The 18,735-nt window shown below is 41.8% G+C and overlaps 1 protein-coding gene across 1 annotated transcript in view; it reads right to left on the bottom strand.

Moving 5' to 3' along the window:
* Positions 1 to 2,598: 2,598 nt before the first annotated feature.
* Positions 2,599 to 18,735, bottom strand: part of EHHADH (enoyl-CoA hydratase and 3-hydroxyacyl CoA dehydrogenase) — a 38,895-nt gene continuing 22,758 nt past the window's right edge. The window contains exons 6-7 of the mRNA XM_060241980.1: positions 16,902 to 17,243; positions 2,599 to 6,275 (exon numbers count right to left, since the gene is read on the bottom strand). Of these exons, the coding sequence (XP_060097963.1) occupies positions 5,005 to 6,275; positions 16,902 to 17,243 (1,613 nt within the window). The 3' untranslated portion in view covers positions 2,599 to 5,004. The remainder of the gene's footprint in view (positions 6,276 to 16,901; positions 17,244 to 18,735) is intronic.

The following is an 18,735-nucleotide window of genomic DNA, read 5'->3' on the forward strand; positions in this document are numbered from 1 at the left end:
TACAAAATAAATGAAATTGCACATTAAACTGAGAACCAGTTTGGTGTAATGGTTAAGACTGTGGACTCTAATCTGGGAGAACCAGGTTTGATTCCCCACTCTGCCACATGCAGCTGTTGGATGACCTTAAGCCAGCCACAGTTCTCTCACAGCTGTTCTCAAAGGTCTTTCAGCCCAGCCTACCTCACAGGGTGTCTATTGTGGGGAGAGGAAGGCAAAGGAGATGGTAAGCTGCTCTGAGACTCCAAGTGAAGGGAAGGATATAAATCCAATCTCCTCCTCCTCCCTTTGAAGAGGTTCTTTCTCCCTCTATAGTCATCCTTTTGAGAAATGAATCTTTTACAATGTTGTCAGGTGCTTTCTAGGTTATGAAAATCATCAGGTTTTTGGGAGGTTAGTGGAATATGCTAGTTGGAAGACAGAGCTCTGGAACAGAAGAGGAAGACAGCACTATTGATGAAAACTAAGGTCTGGTTCACACATTCAGGGACATGAAGCAGGAAACTGCTGAACGGACTGCACCAGTTTAGATCGCAGTGGGTGGATTCTAGCTATGAATGCTCCTTGGCATTATGACAAAATCATGCAAGTACAAAATTAGCACATGAAACAGAAAGGTTCACACGTCACTTGTGCTGGCTTTCTGTTTGCTGTCAATTTGTAAACATAATGGAACACCCCCCAAATATGATCCTTCCCCAGCTATCTGAAGTGACGCAAACCATTCTACCACCAAATTTCTACTCAGTTCTCCCACATGCCTGAACCAGTCCTCAGACTCACTGGTAGAACTCATCCACTAGACTCACTTTTCATGTAGATAAAAAAAATATTGATAAAGCGAACAGCAAGTATATGCCAGGGTAATGATGAAGTTGCTCAGAAATTACATGCTACCTGCAGGCTTTGGGGAGGAAGATGAGTAAACTCAATCTGTATACTTTAAAAATAAACTAGGAAAGCTAGTAGGTTTCAAGGTGTGATCCTGTGTTGCAGATTTTTTTTTTAACAACAATGCACTTAGGGGGTAAAAATCCTGTTTTAAAAGAGAGTTTATTATCCCATGCCAGTCTCAGCATTATGATATAGACAGGTCATTGGACATCCTGTCTTGGGAGTAGCTAGTAAGAAGCATATGGGTGTGAATGGATTCAATATGTTGGGTCAGTTTTTTGTCAGATCAACCTAATAACTCACAGCATGGACAGAAAAGCTGTCAGTCATTCTTAAGCATGTGGCATTAAGAGAGTTGCTCTTCATGGGGGTGGGGTAATATATATAATTAATTAGTTAGAGCCAGTCACAACTAGGGCAAAGATGTCAAACTACAAGGAATTCATTTTATGTTCCATCATTAAATATTTTGCAAAACAGGCATGATTTTAACCTCGCCTGTCAAGGCCAAAGAGAATAGCATGCAGTTTGCAATGCAGTCAGAATTAAATGTGCAAAGCAATCCTGCTGTGTGCAGAGGACAGAGATTCATCGAAATTGCCTTCTCTGCTTGTTCTTTCGCAAGCACTGCTGTGGGGCTGCTAGCCTCATTTTGGTTCAAAGGAAAATAGAAGCACTGGATAAACACTGTATTATAGAAATTTATTTAAAACTATTTTGACAGATCTTGAATGGCCTTGACCATTTCTCTTGGGTCCTGTGAAGATATAAACAGCTTTGTCTGCCAGTATGAATGAAGGACTTAGGTTCCCTCTGGAGGTTTGGTACTGCTGGGTACAGCAAGAAAAGTCAAGGCTTTTCTCACTGCCGGCATGCTGACTCTCTCCTAACCCCCTTCAGTTTTTGGAAAGATACCCATGGGCTAGACCACTAATGGAAGAAGAGTGCATTGACTTAACTCTACTTAAAATTTTGTAACAGCTTGCAAATATTGGACATTTGTGCAGAGAGAATCTAGGAGCTTCAGTGCCAACAGCAAAAGTTTCCACCATTTGGATAAATGTTATTACACAAATTATAGCATTAAAAAAAGAGAAATATCTGAAGTTACTTGTGGAACGCAAGTGGCTTGCTCTTGCTGCTCACATCTCAAAGAATGTTGTATTATATTACAGATTAGACAGGCTGGCTCAGTGTCTGAGCCATTTTGCACAAGATGATGCCACCACAAAGAAACCTTAGAACCCTCCCTAGAAAGCTGGCATCATAGGCTCTTCCACAGTCAGGCAGACACCAGAATTTACCCATGAACTTTTTTATTTATTAAAACATTTATATCCCACTTTTCCTCATGGTTCAAGGTGGCTTACAATAATAAACATTTCTAGTTAAAACAAAAGTAAAATGAACCCCAAATCTTTCCCTCCCTCTCCTCTTACAAGATCCCTGTGAAGGGGAATTCCCTAACACCTGCCAGTTCTTAAATCTCTTCTCCCTCCTAGTTTTTAAAAAAAGAACTTATGCTGGAATGATTGTTAGCTTTTAAGGCACATCTGGTCTCCAGTTTATTTTGCTGCAAGAGATGCACGCAGCTTCCCCTATGTAATTCCTTACTGGGACTTCTCAAGTATTAACATATAGTGGGGGTTTTTGGTGTAGGTTTTGAAGGTACATGTGTGGAAGACAAAGACAGGACGAAGCATGTAGATAAGTAAAATAGTTTTATTTAGAAAAAAAGTGACAGTGATTTTTATTTTTGATTTCTTAGTCTTCAGAAGCGATAATTGAAAAGTTTAGATAATCTGATGGTGTCCCTGTTATCTGAGGGTAGAAGAAATAACACTAAGTTCCCATATTAAAGACCACACAAGGTAAAAAACATCTTGTTCTGTTTTTATCCCACCTAGGGTGGGTTTCAAGTCATAGGAATAATATATTGACAATTAAAATAATGTTTCCGTTAAAGCATAATCAAATATAGTCAGGGTGACAAGTGAATACAGGTTGACACCAAGTGATGATCTATTTAGGGAGGCTAAACAAAAATGAAGTGGTTCCATATGGCCAGCAATTGTCAGCAGAGGAGGCCAAGATGGATTTGGATATCCGCCACCTCAACTGAAAGCCTGGTGGAACAGCTCTGTCTTGCAGGCCCTGCAGAACTGTAGCAGATCCCACAGGGCCCTGATCTCAGGAAGGGGCTTGTTCCACCAGGCTGGGACTAGGGCAGAAAAAGCCCTAGCCCCAGTCAAGGCTAAATGGACATCCTCGGGGTCAGGGAGAACCAGAAGGTGTTGGTCAACTGAGCATAGTGCTCTGCAAGGTACATATGGGGAGAAGATATGCAGGACCCTTGAAAGTTAACACCAGGACCTTGAACTTGATCTGGTATTATATTGGCAGCTAGTGCAGTTGGCACAGCACTGGCTGAACTGAGCCCACAGAGGTGTCACTGTCAGCATACATCCTGCCACATTCTGCACTAGCTGCAGTTTCTGGGTCAGGTTCAAGGGCAGCCCTGTGTAGAGCAAGTTACAATAATCCATTCTGGAAGTGACCATTGTGTGGATCACAGATACAGGACCAGTTGCCTGACCAGCTGAGATAGCAAAAGGCCAATTGAACAACAGTAGTGACCTGGGCCTCCATTTTAAGGGAAGCATCCAGGAGCACTCCCAAGCTCTTCACCCTTGATGCCAGCTTCAGTGGTATCCCACTGAGGGTTAGGAGCTGAATTCCTGAGCATGCATCAATAATATGCTCCTCAAAGACAATGATCCTGTATTTTTTTTATCACTGCTGTGTAAGAAGCAGGGAAAAGGCACAGTCTCATGATTATGAGTTTTAGAAAGGGGCAGGGGTCATTTTGTAGAAAAATAGGTGGTGGAGCTCATCTAGGGATTGTTATGCAGCTGCACCTACTATTCAATGGACAAGGTAGGAAGGAGGAGGTGGAACTGTCAGAAAGGTTCAGGAGCTGTGCTCCTGTGAGCTCCCACTGAATCCAAGGCCTGGAAAGGAGATATTTGAAGTTTAGACAAGAAGGCATTAATATTTACAAAAGGGAGAGAGTAAGAAGTGAGTTGTCTGAGGCATCATTGGCTACAAGTTGCATGTCATAATCAGTATGTGAAGTAGAGGAGACTGGATTGTTAAGAGCAGAGATCTGTCTCTCAGCCCATCTCCTCAGGAGTGGTTTTACTCACTACACAGCATTTTAAAGCTGGCTATTTCTTTGTTATTACCTGACATACATTATCTTGGATCCAACAAGGAGCATCACTGAGTTTATAAGATATATTATTTTAAAGCAATAATGTGAAATTGATTCTTATTTCCTATCAGGGTACAGTTCTGAGCTTTGTGGTTTGGCCTGCTGTTTTCATACTTTTGTAACAGCCAGCAACCTTCCACAGCTATGAAGCTCAAGCCCTAGAGAAGGTAGGGGTAGACAGAAAAGTTGTTCTGTACCTTCTCCAGCCGCAACTCTATAAGGTAGCAATTCATAACACTTCACTTGCAAGTCCAAGATTTATCTACTTTAAAGGATTTGTATGACGCTATGGAACATGCATTAGATAAGAAGACCCATGATGATGATATTGGATTTATATCCCGCCCTCCACTCCGAAGAGTCTCAGAGCGGCTCACAATCTCCTTTACCTTCTTCCCCCACAACAGACACCCTGTGAGGTGGGTGGGGCTGGAGAGGGCTCTCACAGCAGCTGCCCTTTCAAGGACAACCTCTGCCAGAGCTATGGCTGACCCAAGGCCATTCCAGCAGGTGCAAGTGGAGGAGTGGGGAATCAAACCCGGTTCTCCCAGATAAGAGTCCATGCACTTAACCACTACACCAAACTGGCTCTCCATGGTGGATGTGTCCAATGATCTATTTAGTACAGCAGCCTGTTTTCAACAGAACTAGAGAAGACAGAAAAGGGAATATCAACAAGACCCCTCAGGGAGTATTTCAAGAAGTAGAATAGTGAAAGGCACACTTTGCACTGAAAGCAGAAAATACAGGCATTGTTTTACAACACCCTATAGCTCAATTTGTGTAGTTCCATGGCTCTAAGAATATTTAATCTAAAATCATAAATTGCAATGTGATTACAGTTTACTGTTCTGAGAACCCACAAATGATGACCACTCATTCACAGGAGGACTACCCAAGGCTACAAGCTTCTGCAGAAGAGGACTGGGCTGCAGTGAGGGTATATCAGGATTAGCTTCTGCATACTTCTGCAGTTTCTCTAGAACTGTAGATAAACCAACTTCAGAGGCATAAAACATAGGGCCACCCCTATGTCTGGGCCAGGCATAGCCATTGATATAGATGGTATCAATGGCTTCTGGGCATGAAGCTATTCCATCAGACAATATCCGGAAACCCTCATTGACAAGGGAATAGAGGCAGCGCTCCAAGATCTCATCCTGTGTTATAGTGCGTACTGCAATGTTATGGGTATTCCTGTAGTCAGAAAGAAAACTATGAAACCATGGATCTGACTTGGGGTCCCTCCCACCAGGTGCATTGTATTGATACCATCCCTTGCCTGTTTTCTGTCCATATCTCCCTTTCTCACATAAGAGGTCAGGGAGTGGGCTATATCGTCTGCCGTTTCGCTGGCGAGGAGGTGTGCCAAGAGGTAGGCTGGCTCCAGCTAGACCTTGCCCTTTTCTAATTCGCCAACCAACATCAAGCCCAGCAAGATCTGATACCTGGAAGGGCCCCATTTTGAAACCAAATCCCACTAGAGCTTTGTCCACTTCCTCAGGAGTACTGCCCTCTTCTATGAGGAAATATGTTTGCTCATTATAAGGAAGCAATAATCGGTTCCCAACGAAGCCAAAACAATTCCCTACTACAACCCCAATTTTCCCCATAGCTTTGCCTAGGCTCATAACACTGGCAATAGCTATGGGGGATGTATGCTTACCATAGATTACCTCCAGCAATCTCATTATATGAGCTGGTGAGAAAAAATGAGTACCAATGACCTGGTGTGGACGGCTAGTGACTGCAGCAATTTCATCAATATCTAGACAAGAAGTATTAGTACACAGAAAGGCCTCAGGTTTGCAGATGGTAGATAACTTGTGGAAGATCTCTTTCTTCAGCATCATGTCTTCAAAAACAGCCTCAATAACCAGATCTACATCTTGCAGGGCACTAAAATCCAGTGTGAAGTGAAGCAGGCCTGGCTTATGGACATCCAATGTTTGGCCGTTCTGTTGCATTCTTAAAGCTTCACGGTCTAAGAGGGCCATTATAGCTCTTCTTCCTAGCTCTAAGTGATTCTTATCTTGCTCCAAAGCCACCACTGGAATCTTCGCCTTCACCAGAGAGGCCACAATGCCTCGGCCCATTGTTCCCAATCCTTTTGATTTAAGGGGGGGGGGGGGAAGGAAAAAAAATAATCAGAAACATTTTGAGAAAGATATACAAAGAAAAGGTTCCTGGCAGTCTTTTAATTTTCAACATGGGTATTTGTGCTAATTAAACAACTTTATTTATTTTCATTAGTTTTCTTTGGTGTCCCCTCAGTTTTGTTTGGCATTCCCTCAGTGATCCCAACTTCCTGTTCTATGTTTTAATTGTTCTTTCATGTTTTGTGTCTGTATTTTAGATGGGTTTTAACTATTTTTAATTATCTGTTTTTGTTTGATTTTAATGGCTTTAAAGGCTTTTAAAATGTATTTTTTTAACCTGTTAGACTCCTTATTGGCTCTGAAGAGGGCAGAAAGGCTCTGTATCCAACCTTTTTGATTTAAAAAGAGAGAGGCAGGCAAAGGAAGAAAATTAGAAACATTTTGGTAAAAATTTACAAAGAAAAGCTTTCCTGGAAGTCTTTTAGCTTCCAGTGTGGGTATTTTGTGCTAATGATTGAGGGCTTACTTTGAAATACATGTTCAGACACTCCAGAGAAGTTACACAAATTAATTATGTTTCTAAAGGAGGCAAGCAAAGCAACAACTACAAGGATTAAGAAGGAAAGCATCCATGCAGTGTCCATGCATAAGACTGAATCTTAGGAACATTTTTAATTTAAAGTAACACAAAGCGAGAAGGCCTTTGGTCACATGCAGAAGTCAGAGATAGTCCCTCATTTCCTAAGTAAATTAACTACCAATCCAAACTAGATTAAGGGCTGGTGGTTTAGAAAAGTCTCATCACTTTTTCTTTCAGGCAGTAACACAGAAGCTCTGGTAAAATTATTGAGAGCATGTGCAGAGTACTTTTAATTTATCTGTAATGATGCAATCATATGCACAGTTAATATGGTTGCCACTCTCAAGGTGGCACCTGGAGATCCCCTGCTATTACAATTAATCTCCAGATAACCAAGCTTTGAATTGTGAAATTCCTGGAAATCTTAGGGTTGAAGGATGGGGAGGGTGGGGTTAGGAGAGGGAACAGATCTCAGTGGGGTATAATGCCATAGAGTTCACCAGAGGAACTAATCTCTGTAGTCTGGAGATTGTTGAAATTCCAGGAGATCTACAGCCACCACCTGGAGACTGGCAACATTAAGGAAGGGTGAAATTGGCATTTAAAACAAACATATTAGATTCATTCTATTACATAGGCCTGAATTTGAATGGGGGGGGCAGACAGTACACTAGTTCTTCGGGGCTTTGACAGCCATACAAATTTCTCTATGTGAATGAGTCCCTGATTAGTCAGTGTTTTTTTTTTCTTCTTTCCTTCCCTCCTCCCTGGCAAAGAAGAAAAAAGTGGCAGGCCTGGTCAATGGATTAATACAATCAGCAATCACAATGCTGGTATGTATTCTATAAGAACTGAAGTTGGCACCTCAAACTGTGGTTCTTTAAATAGGGTTGCTGCTGAGCTCCCCTCTCCTCACTGTCCCCAAATCTCTAGGAATTTCTCACTGACAGACAGGTTAGGTTCTGCCTCTCAATAAGGGTGACCAGTGGGAATTGATGAAATGTTGATGAGGGGGGACAGTTGAAGAGGAATGCCTTATAAGAGCAAGAATGAAGGAAGCCAAAAAGAAAGAAAAAGATCCCTTGCGAACCATGGTGGAAGGTCCAAGCAGCAGCAGCAGAAGACAGGAAGTTGTGAAGAGACAACCCTCTCTTCACCTACCTTACATAGGCTCCTGAAGGGCCAGAAGAACTAAAAGGGGAGACCCTGGAGAGTGTCACAGCCCCAGACTCTGCCTGAAGGACCTGGAAGCAGACTGGATGGTGAACTGCATCTACATGTAACCCTGAACCTATGGGAAGGAAGCTGTGGAGGATGGTAGGGACTTTGAGTGAAAAAGGGCATCACAGCAACCCTATAAATTCTGTATAAGTCCTTTTAGATAAAGGAACTTCTCTATTTCGGTTACATTCATACATACTATTTAACACTTTCCTTGGCTGTTTTCTTAACCAAACCCTTTCAGATCCCTATTTCTTTATAATGTTTCCATAGACCTCTTTTGACTTTGTTAGTTTACCACTCCAGCCTATCACAGGCAAACTTTTAAGTTCCAAACCTTCCCCTTCTATGACCACACCCTCCAATGATTATTTCCTTTTTCTTTTAATGTTGCAGTTTGGTGCATAAAGCAAACCATTTTCTCCCAAGAGCCTTTTCTGTAAAAACTTTGATTCATATCCCAGGCATCTGTGCTGGTTGTGTTGATTGCTATTAGTACATTTCTCTTTTTCAGCTCTGGATTTATTGCTTTTGAAAAAAATTACTGGTATCTTAGACCTTTCAGTTCTGTTTCTAGTATATAAGATTGTCCTATATTCTCTCCTGTTGAGTGAATAGATGTTCTTTTTTCAATAAAACAGAAAGGGTCCAGTATAAAATTCTTATAAAGATCTGATATGACCCACCACAGGTATTTCCCCCACAGGCATTCCTGGTGGAGATAGCAACATAGAAGTGTTTCAAAAAAAATAAAACTGAGCTGCCAAAATGATAGTCATTTTCTGAACTCTGAGACACAGACTTTAAAAAATTTTTTTACTGTTATGATTACTATTATTTAATTAGTGCTTGAGATAGGATTGCCAGCCTTCAGATGGGGCCTGGAGAGCTCCCACTTTTACAACTGATCTCCAGCTGGCAGAGATCAGCTCCCCTGGAGAAAATGGCTGCTTTGAACTGTGGATTCTATGGGATTTACCATGCTGAGGCCCCTCCCCAAACCACTCCCTTTCCTGGATCCACCCCCAAAGTCTCCACTGCCAAATCGGCCTGTTACCATCTCCGACTAGTTAGGCAGTTGGCTCCCTTCCTCAACCGTGACGACCTAGCAACAATGATCCATGCTATGGTCACCTTGAGACTGGACTACTGTAGTCTACATGGGGCTGCCCTGGTCTCAAGTCTGGGAGCTTCAACTGGTGCAGAATGCTGCAGCCAGGCTTGCGAGAGCACTTTCAACCTGTGATGAGCTCTGCATTGGTTACCGATTGCATACCAGATTCGTTTCAAGGTGCTGGTTCTTACGGTTAAAGCCCTATATGGCCAGGGACTTGCATGCCTATGGGACCACCTTTCCCCACATGTTCCCCAGAGAGTACTACAATCTGGGTTTCAAAACCTCCTCTTGATCCCTGGCTCCAGAGAAGCCAGGCTGGCTGCAACTTGAGCAAGGGCCTTCTTGGTTGCAGCCCCATGCTGGTGGAATGAGTTCCCTGGTTAGGGCCCTGAGGGATCTATTACAGTTCCACAGGCCTGTAAGATGAAGCTCTTCCATCAAGCTTTTGATTGCTAAATCTGTTACCGCTGCCTGGACAAACTAAGCTGATATCTTGTATGAACAAAATAGAACTGATCGCCATACAGCCTGGCCTTTAGATTCGAATTACATCTGGAGATTATCTGAAGAGGATTGTTACACTGCCATCATGAATGTTATTGTATTTACTGTTTTAAATAGTTTAAATGTTGTAATTATAATTGTGGTTTTAACTGGTTTTAATGTATGCATTTTTGCTTATTGGCCTTGTTTGCCACCCTGAGCCTGCTCAAGTGGGAAGGGCAGGATATAAATAGAACTAACTAAATAATCCAAAATATGGAGTGAGCTAAAATAGGTGAATGTAATTAACTTTATAGAGCTGCCTTGATAATGTTCAGAAATTAAATGGTCGGCTTAGTATCGAGAGTCTACATTATAGATAAATTGATTATATTTCGCATCATCATTGCTCTCCCTGGCAAATACAGTTTTAGCATAAGAGTTTAAAATAATTTTAGACAGAGAACTGAATATAAACAGTTTGTTTCAAACAGTAGTCAAACTTTTTGTTTTTTATCTTGAGATGTGAGAGTTATCTGCATACATATGGCTTGTGCTGTCAATTTATTTATTTTATTTATTTTTCAAAGTTATATTTCACCCTTCCCATGAATGGGCTTAGGGTGAACCACAAGTGAAATACTTATTAGCTTTCAATACTTCTGGAAAGATTGCCTCTAATGAACCACCATTAGTGTTTTTGCCAAATAAAGATCACCTGTACCAGTTACATAGGGCCTTAGCTGACAGCATATGGTAGCTCCTCAAAAAGATTGTTGTCTAGTCTAAGTGTTCACTGCATTCTAGACCAGGCCAATGATTCATGATTCAGTCTGAACTTTGAGTTTTGTTCTTTATCAACAATCATTCTTCTGGATATCAAATTTCTGTTATATTGCTGACCCAAAAGATTTGGATGAGCCAATTTTCTCCTGTTCCTTCCCATGACAAACAAGATTTAGGATTACTAGATTCTAGTTGTTACAGCCTGAGGTTTGGTTGGGCTCAAAACTGCAAGAGAAACATATTAGCTTTGTAGTAATTCCATTACACCCCCCCACAGAACACAGATTATCAATTTTATAAATGTGAACTGTTCAGTCAGATGAATAACGGCAAACTAAAGGATTAAAAAATTAATCTAAAAGCAGGTTTATGAAGAAGAGTTGAAATTATGTCATCAGTAAAACAAGATCAGTTTCTAATACTGCAGGTCAAATAAGGTACTGAAACTTCCCATAAACTGTCTGTGCTAATGCTTGACTTGGCCCATATGTGCAAGCATCTACTCCACAGAAATTGCATCCTCAGGCTCAGCACATACGTGAAAATGCCAATGTATGCAACTGAATCCAAATTAAGAAGGCTGTTGTCACTAAACCTCATTTCTAGTATCCAATTTATTCTAGAATACAAAAAATGTTGAAATGAGTAACAGTCAATATAATTTGATACAACCAATGACTTTAAAAAGAAAAAGAAAAAACCAGCTGCATCTTGTTTACCTGGATTCCATTTTTGTCTTTAACCACTTGTATAGAAACCATCAGGTTGTAAATGCCCCCTGCCATACTTTGGAGCAGTCCTTTCTCCCTTAGAGCCCTCTTATGTCTCTTCAGAGTTCCTTTCTGTTTGTGTATAAAAGCAATCAACCACAGGGTATGTACAGGCTTTAAATTACTTGAGTGGGAAATCTATTGTGGACCTGCATTCATCCTTTCTGGACGGACACATTTTCAAGCTCTGAACATCTGAGTCTTCCTTTTTCCAATAAAAGCCAATTGTGCAGAGTGCTGACTGGTTGGCTTTTGGGGCAGTCACAAAGCCATTTCCCCCCTTGCCCCACCCTAAAGCAATGTTCCACTTTTCCAAAAAAGTAGATCTACTTTTTTAAAAAAGAAAAGAAAAATTGTGTTGTATTAAGTACATAAAAGTAAAATATACAAATAAAAACTTCTGAAAGTGTGTGTGGGGGAGGATCCATGTTGGAGTCAGAGTCAGATATGCATACCAATACAAGAGATGCAGCAGAAAAACTTGCAACTACGCCTGCAGGGAGATACTTTTCTATGCAGCTATAAACAATAATTGTTGGGGAAGCTGCTTTGTAATTTTCTTTTCTCAATTGATATCTCTTTATTTGCTATGATAACCTATTATTAGGTGCTGCTGTAGTACACCATGTACAAGGAAAATTCTAAAGCCAAGAACACTACAGTGACACCTTGAAATGAAGTGCAAACATTACAAATAAAAAGGAAGGAGAAAAATACACTTGCTTTCCCATCCAGACAGAAAGCATGTTTAAAAACTGAATCCATAGATCCAAACTCAGGTAATGAACCACAGATTCTGCTATATTGTTTTGGATATTGAATTACAATCTGTAGTTCATCTAAATTTGAAAGAAAAAATAGAAATATACAAATCTGTATCTGTCTCATATTCACTCATTTATTATATCTCTGGTGACACACTAGGAAAAGCCGGAATTAAGATTGCCGGGAAAAACATCAACAACCTCAGATATGCAGATGACACTACTCTAATGGCAGAAATGAGGAGGACCTAAAGAACCTCTTGTTGAGGGTGAAAGAGGAGAGCACAACAAAAAACTAAGATCATGGCATCTGGCCCCATCAAACCTTGGCAAATAGAAGGGGAAGACATGGAAGTAGTGACAGACATCACATTTCTGGGATCCAAGATCACTGCAGATGGTGACTGAAATTAAAAGACGTTTGCTCCTTGGGAGGACAGCTATGGTGAACCTGGGCAGTATAATAAAAAGTAGAGACATTACCCTGCCAACAAAAGTCCGTATAGTTAAAGTGATGGTATTTCCAGTAGTAATGTATGGTTGTGAGAGCTGGACCATAAGGAAGGCCGAGCGCAGAAGAATAGATGCTTTTGAGCTGTAGTGCTAAAGAAGAATCTTGAGAGTCCCTTGGACTGCAAGGAGATCAAAGTAGTCAGTCCTAAGAGAAATCAACCCAGACTGTTCCCTGGAAGGTCAGATGCTGAAGCTGAAGCTCAAATAGTTTGGCCACAAAATAAGAAGGGAGCACTCCCTGGAGAAGATCCTGATGCTAGGAAAGACAGAAGGCAAAAGAAGAAGGGGACGGCAAAAGATGAGATGGCTGGACAGTGTAACTGATGTAACAAACACGAATTTGAGCAGACTTTGGAGGATGGTGGAAGACAGGAGGGCCTGGCGTGACTTTGTCCATGGGGTTGCAAAGAGTCGAACTTGACTGTGCGACTGAACAACATGCTTAGAAAATCCCTAGCCTTTTAATGAGAAAATATTCTCAATTCACACATAGTATGGACGTTCAAGTCACAGAGCCCAACCTGCCTCTTAAGAGATTCTCATAGTTAATATCAGTAATCCCAAATTCAGACTGAGCACTAGACATTGTGGTGATTCCAGTGAGTTAGATTTGTACTATTTTTACATTTGTTATTAGTCAGTAGACTTCAGGCTGCATTTAGATATTGCTGTCATTACAAATGAAAACTGTTCTTTTGCATTCTATACAAAGAACTGAAAGATGGACTGAATCAATTCGTTAGCTAGCTGAGTGCCAGCAATACTCAAGCAACAATCAATCATGCAAAATTCATCCTAGCAGTGCCTTAAAGGCATTTCTGATTCAGTTAGCTCGAAGCAACTAAGCAAGTTTGCAGCAATATACAGCAACTCGTGTAAATAACTGCAGAAGATTTCTTATACAGAATTCAGTAGGTTTAAAATATTCTAAAGTATACTCTTGATGTGAAATTAAAAGTAATATTTATTTGAAGGCTTGTTGCAGTTTCTGAAGAGTATGCAAATAAGGTGCCAACATGTGGAACAGATGTTGGTAGATGCTAGATCTTCCTCAACATAATCTCTTTAGAATTAATATTAATTTGGAGTAAGGTCCTCCTCTGGGTAAACTAACCCTGTTCGGTTCCTTTCCAATGATAATTCAGAGTTAATATTCCCGGCTTGACCTGTATTTCCATTACAGACAATAATTTTACATATGCATCAATCATCTTGTAGCACACCTGTCACTCATTCCTTCCCACAAAAGTTCAAAAATGGGCCCATCACTCCAAAGCCCATGTGGTAATGCAGATCAGGCAGACACACATTTGGTCTGCATGCTCAAAAACAAGAGACGTCCCACATGTGCTCAGCCTCAGGCTCCATACTGCTTTATATGACTGTCATTTCTCCAATGAATGAGTTCATAGCAACTTCAGGGTTCAAGCTTCTTGGCAGATTTAACTTGCTACCCAAGGATTTATGCGCTTAAAGGGTTATGAATCATGCAGAGAACTATAATTAAGATTGGAAAGAGGAAGGGGTCATTTGGAGACATATTCCTCAAGGCTGTTTTGTGCAGAGATGAGTTTGCAGAGGGCTCAGATTGCACAGGCTGCAGCAAACCACATCCTGTATCTAATAACCGGTATGTGTCTGGGGGAGGGGGAAGTAGAGAGAATAGATAGCTGGCACTCTCTTAAAATCAAAGGGGACATTGCGGAGGGTTGGGCTACTTAGAGAATTGTCTCCCACTGAGTGCACCGATCAATATGCAGAACAGCAAGGGGCTGTTGAGAAATATGTGCAGTGCATCAAAGAGTTTTATTTCAACTGCCTTTATACAAAATTAATGAAGGCATTATCTTCCTGAAAAGGAGGGGAGGGAGAATAGAAAATTGCAAAATGGGAAGAGTAGAACACTGAGAGATGAAAGCTTCTTAAAAGGCAACTATAAACGAAAACATTTTTGGTATTATTACATCCCTGAATGATTAGGTATGTTTATAAATTAAAAGTGGATACAGTTTTAAATCTGGCAGCCTCCAGCTGAGCTTCTCCTTAGGGTGGCCAGAGGCAAAGGAGAAAAAGCCCTGTTCCTGTACCTTTAATGTTGCTAGGAAAGAACATGTCTGCTTAATGTATTGTGCCAGATAAAATCCCATTCTGTATATATTGCTTTCAAAAATCATCACATTATGAGGGTAAAAATTCAATTTAGCAGTTAAAAGCTTTTCATTTGCTTAGCCAATACAAAACCTTGTTCTACTTGTTTTAAAAGTTCATCATAGATGTGGAAGGGAGTCAGTTCAGACATCATACCAAACCACAGCCCAGGCTAAGTAGGTTGCACAAGATTTCTGAATCGACAAGCCAGAGTTAGGGTCATCACTCCACCTCCACAGGGTGCTGCATCATAGACACAGGAATGAACAAGAGAACTTATGCCAGTGCACTACAACAGTTGTGTGGGGTGCTTGTGATTTTAATTATTATTGTGAGACCTCATACGTGCCACTTCCTAATAAACCACTGGCAACAAGCAGTGTTTGGCCTGCAGAAACATTATGGATTATTATTCAACATATCGATCAATAACGAATATGGGATATCTCATTTCCCCCTCGGCCATTATTTCCTCTTTCCATTCCTGAAACCCCCATAGCCTCTTCCTTTTCCCTGCATCCTTCTTTCCTTCCCACCAACCAGAAAACCTGTTTATCTCCTGTCTTCAGCTTTCCTTCCCTCCCACACCCCAGAAGCCTTTCCCTGGAAAAAGTCTGGCCAAATTGAATGGTGCTTGTTGAGTGTGGCTCAGGTGTGCAGTGAGGAACCCACAAAGACTTGCAGGGGGCACCTCATCTTCCTCTGCATCCTCTTGCCACTCTATATCCTGTTTCCCTCCATATCCTCACCTTTCTCTGCTTCCTTCTCTCAGTCCCACCTACCAGCCTTATTTTTTGTAGAACTATCTCTCTTATCTGTTCTTAAGTATCCACAGATTTTGCCATGTTGAGTACTAGATATAGAAATAGGGCTTAGCCTTCCCAGAGTTACTAAGGAGGCTTGTGGGCTTGCCAGGGCCAAGGTTGGCCTCCAAGTCAGATGGACCCATAGGAGCTGAGGCCACTGTGGCCAGCTCCAACAACTGGGGAGCAGGGAGAAACAGTGCCATTCAAGCTACTGCAGCAAGGCCTGATGCCTGAGGGGTGGATGGGTGAATAGCTGCCACGGCCACTGCCTCAGACTTGGGTTGCCTAAGCATCTCAGGTGTAGGCAGCTGCATCACTGCCAAAGCCACCACCTCTGTAAGGCTAGTTTGCCTCTAATGAGACAGGATTAGCACTGGCCTCAGCTGTACCAAGCCAACAAGGACAGGCCAACGCAAGCAGGCACACACTTTGACTCAACAACTTTGGCAGAGCAGGGGGGGCACAGTCAGCAGGACACTGAAGGAGAGTTAGGTGCAAGTCCCAGTCAATTGGATGGGTGAGACGAGGGGGATGGGTTCAGCCCACCTGGGCCAATACCTACCCCATAGATAGGAAGGGCACCCCAGTTCCTGGGGAAGGCTGGGACTGGCTGATGGGAAAGTGTGGCCTTTTCTGGACAGGGAGGATTTAAGAAGAGCCCCTGCAGCATGCTGAGGAGGAACAGGTTGTCTCAGCACAGGCTGTGAAAGGGCAGAATTAAACAGGAGGGAAGAGGTTACACAGCCCCCTCTGCTCCTTATTCTGAGGCCTTGAGGGCCTGCTGGGATAGCAACCTGACATGGTTGCAGGCCAGGACTCCACACAGCCCTTGCAAGAGTCCCACAACTGTATACTTTCAGTTATGTAGATAGGCTTCCATTTACTTACTGTTTGTTGATCTCTTGCTCTGAATTTTGGCAGTCTGGCTCTTTAGTTATAAAAGGCTTCTGATTCTTATTGTAAATCATAATTTTCCTATGGAACATTTACAAGCTCAGTCCAGATCTGTCATTATGTCTGAACTGAGCTAATGGTCCTTGGTGCTCAGATACCACAAAAGACTGATTTCTTATACCTTCCATAGTTATGTAGCACTGAGAAAGGAAATCAAGGCTAAATGGATACGAGGATTATTTCCCAATAGGATGGCCATCATGTTATCCCTCTAGGATTATGTTACCTTTGAGGCTGGGAAACATCCCTGAGGGAGGAGATGAATAAGCGGATGAGTGACTCCAGAAGAACTTAAAGTTGGCCTCCCTTCATCTCAATCAAAGGATGCTTAAGACTGAACAGGGAGACAAACAGGAACTATAGAGCAGCTAAGTGGTCCCTGGGTAGGAAGCCAATCTCACTTATCCACTGAGAATGAGATTTCTTTTTTGGTCTTATTTTTGCAACCACATAAACCGCTTGAACAACTCATGAACAACTCATGGGACTCACCTATCACAGCTGCCCTCTGGATTGGCTGAGGGGCAGCAGTTTTCCAGGATGCTCCACTGGGCAACGTCCACTTTTCCATGGCTCTTTGTGCAAAGAAGGCATACTGCAGTGCCTTAGCCTGGCCAGAAGACAGCAGGAAGAGAAAGAGTTCTCTCTCTTTGCGAATTCCCTCCTCAAAGGGCAAACGCAAGGAGGTTTCTACGGCTTGGAAGCACATTTCTGGTGCAAGACACCCACAGGCCTGCTTCTTCACTTTCACCAGTGCCTCTTCAATGATGGCTTCCATATTGGGTAGCATGGGAATAGGCTTTGAGCAGAGCCTACGAGTTCCCACTGGCTGACCTATTAGGGAAAGAGAAACCAAACAGTTTATGTCTTCTCATGACAAACTGAAAGTCAATTTATTTCATGCAAGGGAAAAAGTAGGCTTCAAAGATTCACTGCTTAATCCTATTCATGTTTACTGAGAATTAAATTTTATTGAATACAATGGAATACACTCCTAGGTACTAGAAAGAACTCCATCTGTGTTGTGTCTTTTTTATTGTTGTTGTTCAGGCTTCTTTAGAACAGAATGCCCTGCAGCATCTTTTATGCTTTGCAGTTTTTGCTGCGTTGAAAGGGTTGGAGATAGGAAGGAACTCTATGTCTGAAAATTCCACTCACTTGCAAAATGAAAAGCAGTAGGCCTTATATAAACTCTTGTACAACATATAAAAAGGTAAAGGTAGTCCCCTATGCAAGTACCAGTCGTTTCCAACTCTGGGGTGACACTGCATCACGACGTTTTCACAGCAGACTTTTTACGGAGTGGTTTGCCATTGCCTTCCCCAGTCATCTACACTTTACCCTCATAATGAGATACAAAATATTCTACATTGCAGTAATAACAAACTTTATATAAGTTTTCACATTCATTATATTGCCATAACCCTTTGGACAGTGGGGCTGGGGGGACCTGAGGCTGAATGAAACTGGTTTTTCTACGGTCACCTAGTGAGTTTGCAGTAAAGACAAGATCTGCACCAGGGAGGGATCCTACACATCACTATAGTTCACTCGCTGTTAGCCACTATGCTGACATTATGGCCCAGAACTTTAACAATATGCATCAAACAACCTAATTAGTGACCTGTAAACACACCCCACTGTATGGATTCAGGGAAAGAGCAGGATAATCAATGGGACAAGAATGCCCCTAAAAGCAGGAAAAAAGCTGCAGAAAGTGAGAATGCATTTGGTATGGAAGTTCCAGATATCACCTACTTTGTCCCTTTGAGAAAAGTGCTTTGGTGCAGAGAGACTGTGGTTGCTATGGTATTAACTTCACTTAGGTGTTTTTCTTCCTTCTAGTTTAGCACTTCTGCTTTAAGTTAGATGTTCACTATGAAGGTTTACCATCTGCTTTGATTATATGAATAATTATATGAACTCATGCTTTGCCTTCTGTAGTCCCCATCTTCCACACAGATGGGCAGAGGACCATCTCCATCATGAGGACTCTGGTAGTCCAATGGGTGGCATGAGTACATCTTATCTTCAAAGAAGTTTCAAGCATATGATCGACCAGAAAGCCAGTGTTATTCAGTGGTTAAGGTGTTGACTAGAATCTAGGAGACCCAGCTTGGAATCCCCTCTCTGCCATGGTGCTCACTGGGTGACCTTGGCCAGGTATACACTCTCAGCCTAACCCACATCACACAGGTATTGTGAGCGTAAAATGGAGAATGATCTAAGTCGCTTTAAGTTCCAATTGAAAAGAAAAGGTGGTGTGTGTGTGTGTGTGGTATAAATGAAGTAAATAAATTAAATAATGAACACAAATTATTGGTGC

This window comes from Heteronotia binoei, chromosome 6, assembly GCF_032191835.1.
Source record: "Heteronotia binoei isolate CCM8104 ecotype False Entrance Well chromosome 6, APGP_CSIRO_Hbin_v1, whole genome shotgun sequence".
NCBI lineage: Eukaryota > Metazoa > Chordata > Lepidosauria > Squamata > Gekkonidae > Heteronotia > Heteronotia binoei.